General features: G+C 37.2%; 1 protein-coding gene across 2 annotated transcripts in view; it reads left to right on the forward strand.

The window, feature by feature from the left end:
- Window positions 1-16,634, forward strand: part of ahi1 (Abelson helper integration site 1) — a 182,793-nt gene that overhangs the window by 3,389 nt on the left and 162,770 nt on the right. Inside the window, exons 2-6 of one of the 2 annotated variants that reach the window (XM_073056316.1) lie at window positions 2,722-2,805; window positions 4,269-4,393; window positions 5,198-5,733; window positions 13,428-13,603; window positions 15,237-15,456. In XM_073056316.1, coding sequence (XP_072912417.1) covers window positions 2,796-2,805; window positions 4,269-4,393; window positions 5,198-5,733; window positions 13,428-13,603; window positions 15,237-15,456 — 1,067 coding nt within the window. In that variant the 5' untranslated portion in view covers window positions 2,722-2,795. The remainder of the gene's footprint in view (window positions 1-2,721; window positions 2,806-4,268; window positions 4,394-5,197; window positions 5,734-13,427; window positions 13,604-15,236; window positions 15,457-16,634) is intronic. The other variant, XM_073056315.1, reaches the window with a different exon arrangement.

A 16,634-nucleotide genomic window follows, 5' to 3' on the forward strand; every position in this document is an offset into this window, starting at 1 on the left:
GGCACTGCCTTTTGAAAATGTCCTCGATGGTGAGGAGGTTTGTGGCCATGATGGAATTGGGTTGAATCCACAAGCATCTACAGCCTCTTTCGATTGGAGTCTCTATGCCAGGCTGTGATGTAACCTGTCAGAATGTTTTGCCTTGTACATGTGTGGAAATTTCCTGGAGTCTTTGGTGACATACCAAATCACCTCAAACTCCGAGTGAAGTATAGCCACTAGCGTGCCCTTTTCATGATTGCAGCAATATTTTGGGCCAACAATAAAGTCTCTGAAATGTTGATGCCCAGGATCTTGAAGCTGCTGACTCCTTAATGAGAACTGGTGTGTCTGTTCTTCTGTTTTTTTCCCCCCCTTTCTGATATTCAGAATTAATTAGTTGGTCTTACTAGTGTTGAGTGCAAGGTTGTTGAAACACCACTCAATGAGCCGATCTATCTCATTCCTGTACACCACCTTGTCACCATCTGAGATTCTGCCAGCAACAGTGATGTCAATGTGAATTTATAGGTGGCATTTGAGCTGTGCCTAGCCACAAAGTCATAAGTGTAGAGAGAGTAGAGCAGTGGGCTAAGTATGCATCCTTGAGGTGTGCCTGTATTGATAGTGAAAAGGAGATATCACCAATCTTCGCGGATGTGATCTCCCAATAAGGAAGTCACAGATTCAGTTGTACCAAAGCCTAGGTTTTGAAGCTTGTTGATGAGTATTGAGGGGAAGATGGTGTTGAATGTAGAGCTGTAACCAGTAAACAACAGCCTGACATAGTTATTGCTGTTGTCCAGATGGTCCAAGGCCGATTGGAGAACCAATTAGATTGCATCTGTTGAGATTGTGGCAGTAGGCAAATTGCAATGGGTTTGGGTCCTTACTCAGGCAGAAGTTAATTCTAGTTATTACATACTTCTCAGAGCACCTATCACAGTAGATGTCACTGCTACTGGGTGATAGTAATTGAGGCAGCGCATCCTGCTCTTCTTGGGCACCAGTGCCTTTGAAGTAGTTGGAAACTTCAGACTGTAGCAGTGAGGTTGAAAATGTCCTTGAGCAATCCTGCCAGTTCATTGGTATAGGTTTTCAGTACACTGCCAGGTTCACACACCATCAAGGCCTGATGCCTTGCAAGCGTGTATTCCCTTCAAGGGTTTTCTGACATCAGCCTCTGCAACAAAGATCACAGAGCCACCAGATGCAGTTGGATTTGCACAAGTGTAGTTTTATTCTCCCTTTTCAAGTGTGCATAAATGGTGTTAAGCTTATTAGAATTGAAGCATGACAACCATTTATGCTGTTAGGTTTTACTGCTGTTAAACTATTTTGTAACCTTAATATTATGATGCTATTAAAAGCTCATTTTACTAAACATCATTAGGTCTGGCTTGTTACTCTTGCAATTGTCTTATTTTGCAAGGGGATAAGTATTGATTGTTAATGAGCTTAAAGTAGCCCATAAGACAATCTTCAGATTACTGCAATCCTTCTCTATGCTGTTGCGCTACCTTATTTAGAAAATGTTTTACAAGTATTCTGAAATTAGTTACATTGTGTATATTTGCAGGATGGATAAGTCATGTCAAATTAGTTTGGTCATTCTGCTTTGAAATGGGAGTCTTTAATCTTCATAAGACAATGCTTTCAAATTACTGAATACAGTTGTATTGATAGTTGTAAGGACATTTGTCAATGTATTTTCAAAATGATCACATCCAGTTGAAATAGTGGGAATTTCTAAATCTACCGTTGGTTGCAAATAAAATTTAAACATTGCCAATATTCGTGAACTTATGTTACATTCATGTGTTTTTTTTTGCCCTGCTCAAGAAACCTAAATACGATGGGAAATGAGGACAAGGAAAGGGAGTAATGTGCAATTCTAGTTAACATAGAACAATACAGTATAGCACAGGAACAAACTCTTCGGCCCACAATGTCTGATGCCAAATTAAAATCCCTTGTGCATGCACCTGATCTATATCCCTCCGTTCCCTGTATAAACCTGCCAATCTAAAAGCCTTTTGAATGCACCTATAATATCTGCTTTAACTACTACCCCGGCAGCACAGTCAAAGCACATATGGCTGTTATTTAGAAAAACTTGCCCTGCACATCTTCAGTCTTTCTCCTTCTCAACTTAAAGCTATGCCGTCTTGTATTTGAATATTTCAAAGAAGTCTTATCCTGGATGAAAGGTATACCTACCAAATATTTAAGTTGCTCTTTCTGTCAATAGTTTATGAACCAGTGGATCTTGTTAACAATCTTTCCCAATCTACTGACAGAGCATTAGTGGAAAGTGGCAAGATGTACTTGTCAAGATTTGTTCCACAATAATTCATTGAAACCATTATCTTTTGGTTGGATACTTGTAATGCCCTCTGTGTGTGTTTCCTAATTTTGGAAAAGTTGTTTCAAATTTGTTTTGTTAAACTTTTCTAAATTCCGATGAAATATCATTGACCAAAATTATTTCATTCTCTGTAGATGCAGCTTTATCTGTTAGTATATACAGTATTCTTTGTTTTTTTTTGTGAATCTGATATGTATACCCAAAAGTTTTAATCTTAGATGACTTGTAGAAATTGGGGATCATATGGATATGAAAAATCAACACTAATTTGAGGTAACAAGTAAACTTTTTATGCATCTGTTGGATAACAACTTTATCCTTTCTGTTGCATCGTCATAAGTGCCTTACTTTACTCCTCTTACTACTTGTTTTAGGTTGGCTGTCAGCTAAAGTTATTAAATGAGGATGTAGTGAATAAGGAAGACTTCCAAGCACGGTATTGAGAAAGATGCCTGCAGGTAGAGTATAGACAAAACTGACATAGATTATGAAAAAAAATCTTAATTTTAAATGGAAGTAGATTATTCTTGAAATATGTATTGGGTTCATTTATCGGGTTATCTGGAAATTACAAGTTTGCTTAATCCATTGCAGATGTAATTATTTTTTGTTTGGAAAGGAAGCAGAAGTCAACTCCTTTTCACTTTTAAATAACTGAGCTCATCAGGATGATGTGAGTTCTGCTGAAAGCTGATTAACATGAACCTTTTTCTATTCACAGGTGATGTCTGATTTGAATGTTTGCAGCATCTATTTTATTTATAAAGGATTTCAGTGCTCGGGACTTGAACACTCTTACAATTTAGCATTTAATATTGCTCTTAATGGCTGCCAGCTGCCAGCAGGGTTGGCTTTCTATATTCTGTTCTAACATCATATTTTGTTTCCAATCCCAGAAGACCATCTTCCACAGCTCTATTTTTATTTTGTTTATCCATTGACATGTGGCCCTTGAAATGTAAATCCAGATAAAGTTTTAGCTTGAACTAGATAAGAGTGAATACGAGCTGAATCAACTCCAACAGCAATTTGTTATTGAATAAATACTACTTTGGTCTAGGCTGAACTGGGGAAGAAGAATAGTGATCTACATATGAAAAAATGAATTGTCCATTCATCTCCTTTCATAACAGTCCTTTACTGCTTGCCTAGAGGGGCTGTTGAAAATCAAACTTGCACTATGTTAATCTGGAGACAAATTCTAATCCCAATATGATGCTAACTAAGTCATCTGAAATAAACAATCGGTATTAGTAATGGTGACCACAATGTTATAATATACTATATAGTTTGCTGAAGTCCTTTAATGAAAATATCTGCTTAATCCAGAAAGGTGATCTAAAAAGTTATATTGTGCTTATTATTTAATATAATTACCAGGATGATGTGGGTCATTTCTGCAATGGTTCTGTCCATTTTTTCCTGTAATTATGTGTTTCTTCTGTGAACCTGAGATCAACTAAAGTTGGGCAGAAGTGAGGAAAAGATCCTGGGTAAAATGAAAAGTTGAAATAAATAATATCCATATATAGATAATTAACAAATGCAAACTAAATCAAGGAGATAAATCATATTAAAACATTTATCAGTCAATATATCATTCAGACTATGAAATTTGCAAATGGGTAAAAATTTAATACTTGTGGACAGTAATAATTCATCTAATTTTAACTGTAGTTGACAAATAATTTTCACTCAGTAAATTGAAATTTTCAGTAATACTGTTTGAAAGATTTTTTGAAGCAAAATAAGATTTTTGTGACTATTTGTCTTTTTATATAAAAACAGATGAATACTATAAAATGCAAAGATTTTTGTCTCCTGATGTTTTATTTTGTTCCTGTAGGACACTTGTATCTTAAGTAGCAATGTATAGCCAACTTCTTTTTTATTGTTTTTGTCATTCTGATTTGTCTTGTAGGTGAAAGTGAGGCTAAGGCAAAGACCAAGGCTCAGTTTGAAGAAGCCTTTAGAAGCTATTCTGCTTTAGCTGCTGAAAAAAAGAAATCAAAAAAGAAAAGTTTGCCTTCCCAAGAGAGTATTGTGGTGAGCGCACGTTTCTAATGAGGCATTCTTTAATTCTGTTTGTTTTTATTTTTGAATGATGTTGATAATTGATGTTATTTATAGATTTGATAAGTTCTAAATCTTTATCCCTTCCAAATGGATCTGTTTTCTGTTCAGCCACTAATAGGATGAAGCATTAGCAGTTGACATTTTTAAACCATATAAATGTTTTGAGTGTTATACTGACAAAATGTTTTGTGATAGTAAATCTCTGTATTCAACCCTTTATATAAAGAGGTATGGCAATTAGACATATTCAGTGTTAACATTTTTCACAAAAATGTAGTGAGTATTTGGATAAAAATAGCCCATTTTGTAAAGTTCAAGCAGGATTTAATCTTGCCAATAAAAACTCTATGTACAAATGTTAAATAATATGTGGATAAATAGAAAAAAATACTCAGCAATCAGTACTTGTGGAGAAAGAAACTTTATTAATAAGCTGTGTGATATATTACAGACCCAATTAGTTAATTTGCTACCAGTTAAAGAATAACTGCTTTTAAATTGGAATCTTAAAATATTGTCCAAGAACTTCTTGGAGTTTGGAATGTTAACACTGTTAAAAGAATTGTAAGGGCAGTCAAGATGAATATTTATCATGCTTCTACAGAGATCACTGTTGCTGACTGACTCACTGAGTATTTGGAGTCTTTTATATTTTTTAGATGTTTTTCATTTCTACTTTAAGTTTAGAACTTTTAGACTTGTGAACTGGTTGAATTCATCTTTCCCAGTTTTGTCTGTTGATTTTAAAATATACTTTTTAAATATTCTGCTCAGCTTGAAACATTAAGGAATAAATTGGATCTCCATAAAGAAAACGAAGATGAAACTATTTTAAATAATACATATAATCCAGAAGAACACAGTCCCCGCTTCTCAAAAAACAAATTGAATGCTAGGATCTCTGTTACAGAAAAAGTTAACAACAATGCGCTCCACGAAGATGAAAAGCCCAGCAAACGAAAGAAAAAGAAAAAGAAATCGACAATCAATGAAGAATCATTTGATGTGGAACATTTGTGGAAAGGCTCTGGCTCAAAATCTGTTATGCCTGTACAAAAACCTGACAAAAAGAAGTTGAAAGAAGAGAGCCTAGTTGATAATATGGTCAGGAGCAATTTAGCAGATGATGTGGATTCATTAATCAAAGCCTATCAGCAACAGGTAGCTGACAGGGATGCTGTCGACAGTAAAAAAACAAGACAAAAAATCAAGGAGCGTTCATTGGAAACAATTTCTCGTGTATCTTCAATACTAACCAGCAAATTGGAAAAGAAGAAAAAAACATTATTGAGAAATGAGGGGGAAACAAGGTAAGAATGTGACTAAATTGTGTACAAGTAATTTGTCAAGTATTTCTATTTTTAGCAGTCGCCCTGGAAGCCAATGGTATTTAGTGGCAACTTGTGTCATACAATTGTTAAATGTGTTTGCACAAACAACTTATGAAACAATTGCAGACAATTAGTTTTACTTTTACAGTTAAAGAAATAAAATATCTACAGGTTAATAATTTAGGCAAATTTAAATAGTCTATTAGTTCATTGTTTCATGTGCATGGTATGCATATTTGGGTTATCTGGCTCTATTAGAGCATCTGTTACACAGCTCTTCCTTTCAAGGTTGGAAAATCGGATAGACAGATTCCCACATATAGTAAAATTCTTAACTGCTATCCATTTGTCAGGAAGTGTTGACAATTCTGGTTTTTTCCCATCTATCCTTAACATAGTGAGGCTCCTGGTTACCATACTTCCTCTAAACTCAGGGTAATTTACTATACTGCTACTTTAATTTTTTTGAACAAAAAAATTGGAACTGAGTGTGGTAGAATATTGATTGGAATAAGATAATGAACATCTGCCAGTCAGGCATCACCAAATTTCCAAGTGTGCTAGATTAATAGCATACTAGTTCCCTTTTATTTTAAAATACAAGGTTTGTATTGGTACGTAGGGCAGAACTTATTGCCAATCTCTCAATTTTCATTGAACTGCAATTCTTTTGGTGAAAGTATTCCCTCAAGTTCCAGGATTTGGGATTGATCATCATCAGATGGCATTTCATGTCCAAGTAAGGATGATGTGTGATTCAGAGGAAATACTGCAGGTGATGTTTCTGAATGCTTGTTGGTCTTGCTCCCATTGATAAGAGCTCATGGGATTGAGAGGTGATGTTGGAGTTTACCAAGTGAATAATTGTAGTGCAGCTACAGTGCGGGTGCAGCCCTCATCCATCAGCAGCGGAGAGAATGAATGGTGCTGGGCTGTTCTGTCCTGGATGCAATTGAGTTTCTTGAATATTATTAAACCTCCTGGGCAATTGTTTCTTCTAACAATCTCTTGAATATGTCAAAAGATAGATACTTCATTGATCCCAAAGGAAATTACGGTGTCAAAGTAGCATTAAAAGTGCACAGATATTCAAATATTAGAAGAGAAACACAAAATAGTTTTAAAACAAAAGAGTTGCCTTAAACAGTCTAACAAGAGAGGTCATCACTTCCCTGGCTATAGTTGGCTCATTATAGAGCTAATGGAAAAGGGCAAGAATGACCTCATAGCTCTCTTTGGAGAGTTGCAGTTGTCTTGGTCTATAGTAAAAGTGCTCCTCTGTTCAGCCAAGGTGGCATGCAGAGGGTGAGAAACATTGTCCAGAATTGCCAGGGTTTTCTGTAGGGCCCTTTGTTATACCACATTCTCCAGTGTGTCCAGTTTGACTCCTATTACAGAGCCAGCCTCTTTAATCAGTTTATTAACTCTGTTGTCATCACCTGTGTTGATGCCAATGCCCCAGCATGCAACCACATGGATTATTATACTGGCAACAACAGTCTGGTAGAACATGTGAAGGAGAGGCCTGCATACTTCAAAGGACCTCAGTCTCCTCAGGAAGTAGAGATGACTCTGGCCCTTTTTGTACACAAGCCTCTGTGTTGGTGCTCCACTCAAGTCTGTCATCCAGATGCACCCCAGGTACTTGAAGGTCTTCACCAATAGTAACAGGCTTAGTCTTCCTAAAGTCCATCACCATCTCCTCTTAACTAATGTTAAGCTGCAAGTGATTAAGCTTGCACTATTTGACAAAGTCCTCCACCAGGGCCCTATATTTTTCCTCCTGACCTCCCTTGAAATGCCCAACTATTGCTGAGTCAGCAGAAAATTTCTGCAGATGACATGACTCTGTGTTGTAGCTAAGGTTCGAGGTATACAGGGTAAATAGGAAGGGAGCCAATACAGTCCCCTGTGGAGCCCCAATGCTGCTTATGGCCATGTCTGACACACAGCTCTGAAGTCACACAAACTGGTCTACTGGTCTGGTAGTCCATTATCTAAGATATAATGGAAGTGCCAGTCTGTATTGAATGAAGCTTTTCCCTCCATCAACGAGGGCTATGTGGTATTGACAATACGAGAAATTTAAAAAAACATGATTCTCACAGTGCTGCCCTGCTTAGCCAGCGAGGAGAAGGCTCTGTTTAGTAAGTAGATGACAGCATCATCATCTCCAATGTGCTCCTAGTAGGCAAAGTACAGGGGATCAAGGGCTGATCTGGCCTGGGGTCGGAGGTGAACCAGGACCAACCCCTCTCTAGGATCTTCAGGATGTGTGAGGTCAGGGCTACTAGATGGTAGTTGTTGAAGACTTTTGGTGGGCTCTTTAGTACTGGGACCACACATAAGGTTTTCCACACAGTTGGGACCCTTTCCAGGCTGAGACTCAGATTGAAAATGTACTGGAGAACTCCACACAGCTGTTCAGCATACTCCTTCAGGACCTGCTGAATTACTTCCTGTAGGACACCTAGCCTGTGACCTTGTATAACATTTGTGTGGCTGGTCCAATTGATAATGGTAATACCTGTGATTTAGGGAATGTAACACCAATTCTTTCTCAAAGAATTCCTACTAGATACAGTGTAAGCTGTTCACCGTTACCAAAAGGTAATCCTTTAAAGGAAAATATTTTCTTTGTTGGTCTTGAATTGTATGTTCTTTAAAATATGTTCTGTGTCATTATCCTGAGGGGTATCTGTTTTTATTGGTTTTTTTTGTGAATGTTCTTATTTTTTAATTGCAATGGCATCTTTGACTACTTGTGACCTGAGGGATGGGCTTTGTTAAGTATCAGGAAGGACAGCCAAATTCCTTAACTACACTACAGTGCACTGAGCTACATCAAGGAGCCAGTATTCTAGTAGGTTCCTCTGACTGTCTACCAGGACTATGGTAGAAGATATTGCTCTGGTCCAAGCACAGTCTCTATGCCTAACTCTTCTCTATGCTTAACTTCTGCATAATCTGTTTGCATAAACTTTGATAATGTATTTTGATAATTAAGTTAAAAAGCTGACTTGCCACTTGACAAGTTTTTCTTCAATAGCTAATAGTTGAAGAAGGATCAGAGAATATCTGGACAAATTGAAGCAACCTGGTTATTGTCCATTTGAGTCAAGTTATCATCTACAGTCCATGGAAAATCAAACAGCAATCCTTCTTGATTTGCATTGTCATCTCAACTTAATTGTTTCCAAAACTTTGTTCAAATACATTGTGAAACAAAACCATTTAAAAAAAAATCATCATCCAGGCCATGTCCTCTTCTTGCTGTTACTGTCTGCAAGTGGTACAGAAACCTTTTGTCCTACACCACCACATTCAGCAACAGTTATTACCCTACAGCCATCAGACTCTTGAAGTGAATTGCAGTGAATAATTTTATTCACTGTTGTTCTGAACTGCTCTACAACCTACATACTCATTTTCAAGGACTCTACACTCAAGTTCTTAATATTTTATTTGCACTATTTGTCTTGCACATTGGTTGGTGGTCAGTATTTATGTGTAGTTTTTTGTAAAAATTCTATTGTCTTTCTTATTTTCCTGTAAATGCTTGCAAGTAAATGAATTCTGGGGTAGTTTATGGTAAGATGTATGTACTTTGATAAATCTATTTCACCTAAGCAGTCATAGAGCTTAGAAATCTACAGCATATTACATGCCCACAATGTTGTGCCAACCACATAACCTACTCTAGAAATTGCCTAGAATTTCCGTTGCGCATAGCCCTCTGTTTTTCTAAGTCTCACTGTGATTGAATGATCAAGTCTTGAAGGATATCAATTTTGATAAATTAGGTTAGAGTTCATTTCTGAGCTCAATATAGCACATTGAATTAAGCCTTTAAAATCATAGTTAAAGTACAGTCACCCTCCTTAACCGCGAGGGATTGGTTCTGGGACCCCTCGCGGATACCAAAAAACGTGGATGCTCAAGTCCTTTATTCAACCTGTCTCAGTGTGGTGGACCTTAGGACTCAGCAGAACCCCAGACCTTATTTAACCTGTCTCAGTGCGATGGACATTAGGACCCGGCAGCGGAGCTCTGAATCCACAGTGTTTCTGTTCACGAAAATAATCACGATTGAAAATAAAGTGGAAGTAATAAAGCAATCGGAAAGAGGTGAAACGCCATCGGTCATTGGAAAAGCGTTAGGCTACGTCGGTCAATGATCGGAACAATTTTAAAGGATAAAGTGAGAAAGGCCTTGCCCCGATGAAAGCTACAATTATTACTAAGCAACGCAGTGGCTTAATTATTGGGTTTTGGGGTTTTGTGTTTTTGATCCTCCACATCAACCCGGCACAGATGGAGAGCATGCTCAGGTGTGGTCTGTCACTGGATCGAACTCGGGAACTTCTGTTCCCGAGTCCGGCGCTGAAACATACGTTAAGTGTTTTATATGCGTAGAAAGGTAAAATATATACTATATACTAAGACAAACGTTTGACTAACTGATGCTAAATAATACCAGATGTACCTGTTATAACCTACTTAGTAAGAGAACTTCCAATTTTTTTTTCTCTTTCGATCCCGATCCATGGTAACCTATGCACATCCTCCCATATATTTTAAATCATCTCTAGATTACTTATAATATCTAATACAATGTAAATGCTATGTAAGTTGTTATAATGCATTATTTAGGGAATAATGACAAGAAAAAGAAGTCTGTACATGATCGAACAGCAAGTGCTGGAAAAGCACTTCCGGGTTTTCTCGATTCGCAGTTGGTTGAATTCGCACACGCAGAACCTGCGGATAAGGAGGGCTGACTGTAGGTAGTTTGGAAACTGTCTCTTCGACCCTCTGAGTTAACTCTAACACTAATCCTCCCCCTAATCTACAGCCAGCTAACACTGAATTCGACCACTCCCCTACACACTAGGGACTGTTTACAATGGCCAGTTGGCCTACTAAACCATATACAGTGCCTATAAAAAACATTCACCCCTCTCACAATGTAAGTTTTCTTGCTTTATTGTTTTACAACATTGAATTGCAGTGGATTTAATTTGACTTTTTTTAATACTGATCAACAGAAAGACTTCCATAGAACCATAGAACATTACAGCACAGAAACAGGCCTTTTGGCCCTTCTTGGCTGTGCCGAACCATTTTTCTGCCTAGTCCCGCTGACCTGCACCTGCCCCATATCCCTCCATACACCTCTCATCCATGTACCTATTCAAGTTTCTCTTAAATGTTAAAAGTGTGCCTGCATTTACCACTTCATCTGGCAGCTCATTCCACACTCCCCTCAATCATGTCAAAGTGAAAACAGATTTCTACAAAATGATCTTAATTAATTACACATATAAAACACAAAATAATTGATTGCACAAGTATTCATCCCCTTCAAGTCAGTATTTAATAGATGCACCTTTATGGCAATTACAACCTTGAGTCTGCGTGGGTAAGTTTCTATCAGCTTTGCACATCTGGACACTGCAATTTTTCCAATTCTTCTTTACAAAACTGCTCAATCTCTGTCCGGTTGCATGGGGATCATGAATGAACAGCCATTATAGATACAGCCAGAAATTCTCAATTGGATTGATGTCTGGACTCTGACTTAGCCACTTCAGAACATTAAATTTGTTGTTTTTAACCCATTCCTGTGTTGCTTTGGCTTTGTTTGGAGTCATTATCTTGCTGGAAAACAAATCTTCTCCCAAGTCAAAGTACTCTTGTAGATTGCATCAGGTTTTCCTCCAGGATTTCCCTGTATTTTGCTGCATTCATTTTACCCTCTACCTTCACAAGTCTTCCAGGGCCTGCTGCAGTGAAGCATTCCACAGCATGATGCAGCCACCACCATGCTTCACAGTAGAGAAAGTGTGTTTTTGATGTGCAGTGTTTGGCTTACGCCAAACATAGCATTTAGTCTGATGGCCAAAAAGCTCAATTTTGGTTTCATCAGACCATGGAATGTTCTTTCAGCTGACTTCAGAGTCTCCCACATGCCTTATGGCAAATTCTAGCTGAGATTTCATGTGATTCTTTTTCAACAGTGGCTTTCTCTTTGACACTCCCGTAAAGCTGCGACTGGTGAAACACATGGGCAACAGTTGTTGTTTGTGCACTCTCCCCATCTCAGCCACTGAAGCTTGTAACTCCTCCAGATTTGTCATAGGCCTCTTGGTAGCCTTCCTCACTAGTCCCCTTCTTCTTGCATGGTCACTCAGTTGTTGAGGACTGCCTGCTCTAGGCAAATTTACAGCTGTGCCATATTGATGATTGATCAAGGGATGTTCAGTGACTTGGAAATTTTCTTGTTTCCATCTCCTGATGTGTGTTTTTCAATAATCTTTTTGTGGGGTTACTTGGAGTGTTGTTTTGTCTTTGAGGTGTAGTTTTTGCTAGGATACTGACTCACCAGCAGTTGGACCTTCCAGATACTGGTGTATTTTTACTACAATCAATCGAAACAACTTGAATGAACACGGTGAACTCCATTTAACTAACTATGTGACTTTTAAAACCAATTGACTGCAGCAGTGATGATTTGTTGTGTTATATTAAAGGGGGTGAACACTTGTGCAATCAATTATTTTCTATTTTATATTTGTAGTCAGTTTAGATCACTTTGTAGAGATCTGTTTTCACTTTGACAAGGAAGTTTTTTTTTCTTTTGGTCAGCGTCAAAAAAGCCAAATTAAATCCACTGTGATTCAATGTGGTAAAACAATGAAACATAAAAACTTCCGGGGGGGCTGAGTACTTTTCATAGAATTCATACTTTTCATTGAATTGTTTCTTTGGGAAGTGGTATGAAACTGGAGCAACTGGGGAAGCCCATGCTGTCATGGGGAGAACATGCAAACTCTGCACAGACAGCACAAAAGGTCCAGATGGAATCTGGTTCACTGGACCTGTATGGTAGCTCTACTAACTGTGCCTCTCTGAGTCTCTCAGATTTCTTAAGTAGCTTGGTCAGGATTGTCAGCCATGCTGAAAGAAGACATCTCTTAGCTGTTGAGTTTAAGAACAGCCGATAACCAGTTGTAAATTATAACTAGAAAGCTGTGTGTGTTTACAGTTGTAAGGTATTTAGTGTATGTATGTCATTGGACTGGTATCCATCAGCCTGGACTATTAGTCCAGAGGAATGAATTGAATCCATATGACATCTGAATAACGTTTAAATACAAGTAATTATCTAAATCTTCAATAACAAGCTTTGATCTTTGGGAATTAAACTAAGATTATTGTGAGAACCTGTCTGGATCATTGATATCTTTCAGTGTTCTCTTACTTGATCTTGCATCTACCTCACTCCAGATCCACTGATGTAATTGATCCTTAAGTAAAATGCCTACCTGTTCATAATGGATGGAGAGTAAATCCTAGCCTTACAGCAGTGTCCACTTTGACTATAAATATCTTTTTTTTTTTTAAAAGGTTCAGAGTTCATACTGTAAATTTATTTTCATTTCATTATTGACAACTGAATATAGACATTTCAGATCATAAATTTATTGTAACTAAATATGCCTCTTTGCCACCTTATTGAAAGTGCAAATATGTGAATTATTTTTCATCTGTAAATTAATTTGTCACAAGCAAGATAACATTATGATGGGCTCATTTAAAAGTTTGGTTAAGTGATTCAGAAAGGGCACTTTCACAATAAGAATGTTTTTACTTATTCTCTTCTGCTTAAGTGAAATGCACATTTCAGAACTGCAAGGTAATCGTGATGAAACTAATGATATGGGGGAAAAAAGTGCTCGCAGAAGATTGATACCTGACTTGGAGATTAATGATGAAGAAAAACAGAAGCAGGGGGAGAAAGAGATTCAACAAATAACTAAAAGGAAGAAAACCAAGAAAACTAAAGGTGCCTAAGTTGTGCAAGTACAAATTAATTTAAATTGTGATTTAAATTATTTAATTAGGATTTTAAGACTTACATTTTTGTTTTCTGTTGCCTTTGATACTTCAAAGAATAACTGAAAATTTTTAATCTCATTAGATCAACAGTCCAACACTTTCTTTTTCAAACCCAGTGTAAAATTAAGAGGATATCACAAACCTAAAACCCAGAGAGATCCAGTTGAACGAGAACATAAGAATAACAAATACAGGCTCCTAACCTAAAATGTTGATCACCCCTTTGCTTCTGTGGAAGTTGCTTGACCTCTGAGTTCCTTCACCTTTTTCTCTGGATTCTATCTTCTGCAGTCTCCCAGTTAATGCAGTTATTTTCAGCCTGAGAATTGGATTGAATTTAGCTTGGACTGATAGTCTCCAGCTGGTGAATGGGATCTTGTATGTTTGACAAGTTGCAACTTGGTTCTTGGTAGATGTAAATCAGTAGCAACAATGAGAAACAAGTGTGTAATGGGATAGACAGAAGGATGGAGAGGACAAAGTGACAGAGTAGCGATCTCTTTGTCCGGGTGTCTGTGCTTTTAAAGCTACAAAAGATTGTGCATTTGCTGGAAATCTAGAGCAACAGATAAAAAATGCTGGAGGAACTCACAGATCAGGCACTCACAGAGGGAAATGAACAGCTGAGGTTTCGGGTTGAGATCCTTCATCAGGATTCAGTCTACATAGAGGGTGTTGGCCTGAAAATTGACTTTTCATTTTCCTCTTATAGATGTAGCCTGACCTGCTGAGTTCCTCTGGCATTGTCTGTTACAACACTTTTGGAGTTGTACAGTTAATAGATGATAGGCAATTAGAGAACAGAAATCTCCTGCTCTGTAGCTACTCTGTTTCTAATAAAAACAAAAGAGCATTTGAAACTGTGAAAGCTGGAACACAGCAGTTGCTGAAAATCTAAACCAAAAGTGTGGAAATACCCAGCAAACTGGACCCCGTGTGCATAGAGGGAGAAACTAAATTAAGGTGGATCTTGCATTAGAATGGTTTAACAAACCAGGTAAAGCTGGCTGTCTGAAATAGTTCAATTCCGTATTGATTCCCAAGGGATGCCATGTGTCTAGGCAAATGAGATGTAGGTGAATAGTAGAAGTGGGGCAGAGTTGATGAGAATGTTGGGAGGTTAAAAATGAGTAAGTACAGATTCATTGTGTCATTTTTTGCTGATCAACTGAATGGGAACAGCTGCTGGGGAAGTCTGCACTTTGCGGCTGAATACCATGTGTCCACCATTGGGTACAGCTGGTAGATATTCTACAGGTTTTGACAAATAATTTTGAGAGTTGTATATTTGAACAAGTATATCAAGTCTTGGTGATTAACACTGGGGGGGGGGGGGGTAGAGGGAAAGGGAGATGAACTGCTAATTCCTTGTGAACATTTCCCAACAAGTTCCAGTCAATTAAGTTGTAGCAAAGGAAATGGTTTGGGGGGGGGGGGGGGGGAGGAGTTTGACTTTACAATGCATATTGATATTTATTGCTAAAGTGGTCAGTAAATCTTAGGGAATGTTTTCACACTGACTATTTAACTTAACAGTAAGAGAAGTTTTAAAAATAATTTGAAATTTTATTTTATGACAGTGAAAAAATTGGAGATGGAGGAAGACGAAGAAATAGATGCAACAGTGGATGATGAACTTGAGCAGACAAAATCAAATAAAATTGCTGATGATAATCTAGTTCTTGGAGTAAACATCCATAGAGCAGATCTGTTAAAAACAGATATTATGACATCACACCCTTCAGTGAAGGTTCACGTAATTAACGAAGAGACTGGTCAATATGTTAGGAAAGAACACAGGTGAGATACAAGAATTTAAAATTGAGCAGTATGTAGTAAATTCAATTAAAAATTCAAAATGCAAAGAAAATTTTAGTTGTACATATAATACGTAAAATAGTATGTAATGAAACCTTTAAGAATTTACATTTGTAGAACATCTTTCCTTGAGATATCTTGTATCATTTCACAAATTGTTTTTTCACTTGTCATTGGGAGATAAGTGAACTAAGCAGTGAGTTAATTTACTTTCCTGTATAGAATTAATTCAGAATCTGAATCAGGTTTATTATCACTGAGATATGAAGTGCAAACTGTTTTGTGACGGCAGTACAGTGCAATACATAAAATGTACTATAAAAGGAAATCATGCAGCTCAGGATGTCTGAATTTCAGTGTATTTCAAACAGTGTACATTATTTCTGGTAGTCTCTTGTAAAGACTAGGATATTGAAACTGATATTGACGTTGTCTCTTTTGAAAGGTGGCTTTTTCTAGGTGTTATGCTTAAAATATCAATTATTTGCACCATTCTGAAGGTTAATCATATTATAATAAAAGGCAGGAATGTTACCACTAAACAGGCTGATAAATAATCTTGTGTTATACATAATTTCAAGTTCCAGAAGTTGCTAAAATGTTTGTTTAGAAAATAATTAGGAAACTATCTGAAAATCAAAAGTGCAAAATTGTTCGCAAGGTATCCATATACCAGTTGAAGTTTGAAGTGGTCAATAAATGTATCATCCACACATTTAATGTTTAGCATCTATCAAATGGATGTTTTCCAGTGTTTTATTAAAATGTGTTATTGACAAGTTAGTAAGTTTAGTTGACAAGTTTATGCTGTATGGGCATACAGCAAAAAAGAAAAAAACTTGAATTACTTCAATTCCTGAGTTTGAGATTGATAGGCCGATAGCACTCGAAGTTAAAGGACTTCAATGTTAGCACTTTTCAGTACATCAGAAAGATCCAGTGCATTAAAAACATCAGAGAAGAAGGGGTGTTGTAGCAGAAGTGTTATGTTTTTCCACAAGCTGCCATAAACACCACTGAAGGTAATTGTTAAATAGTTTATTCTATTGATGAAGGATAAATACTTTCCACAACACTGGAAATCTCTCTTGTCCTAGCATAAAGGATTTTTTTGTTCCACCTCAGGAGGTAAACTGTGATTTAACACCTCATTGAAAAGA

Source organism: Hemitrygon akajei, chromosome 9 (genome assembly GCF_048418815.1).
Source record: "Hemitrygon akajei chromosome 9, sHemAka1.3, whole genome shotgun sequence".
Classification (NCBI taxonomy): domain Eukaryota; kingdom Metazoa; phylum Chordata; class Chondrichthyes; order Myliobatiformes; family Dasyatidae; genus Hemitrygon; species Hemitrygon akajei.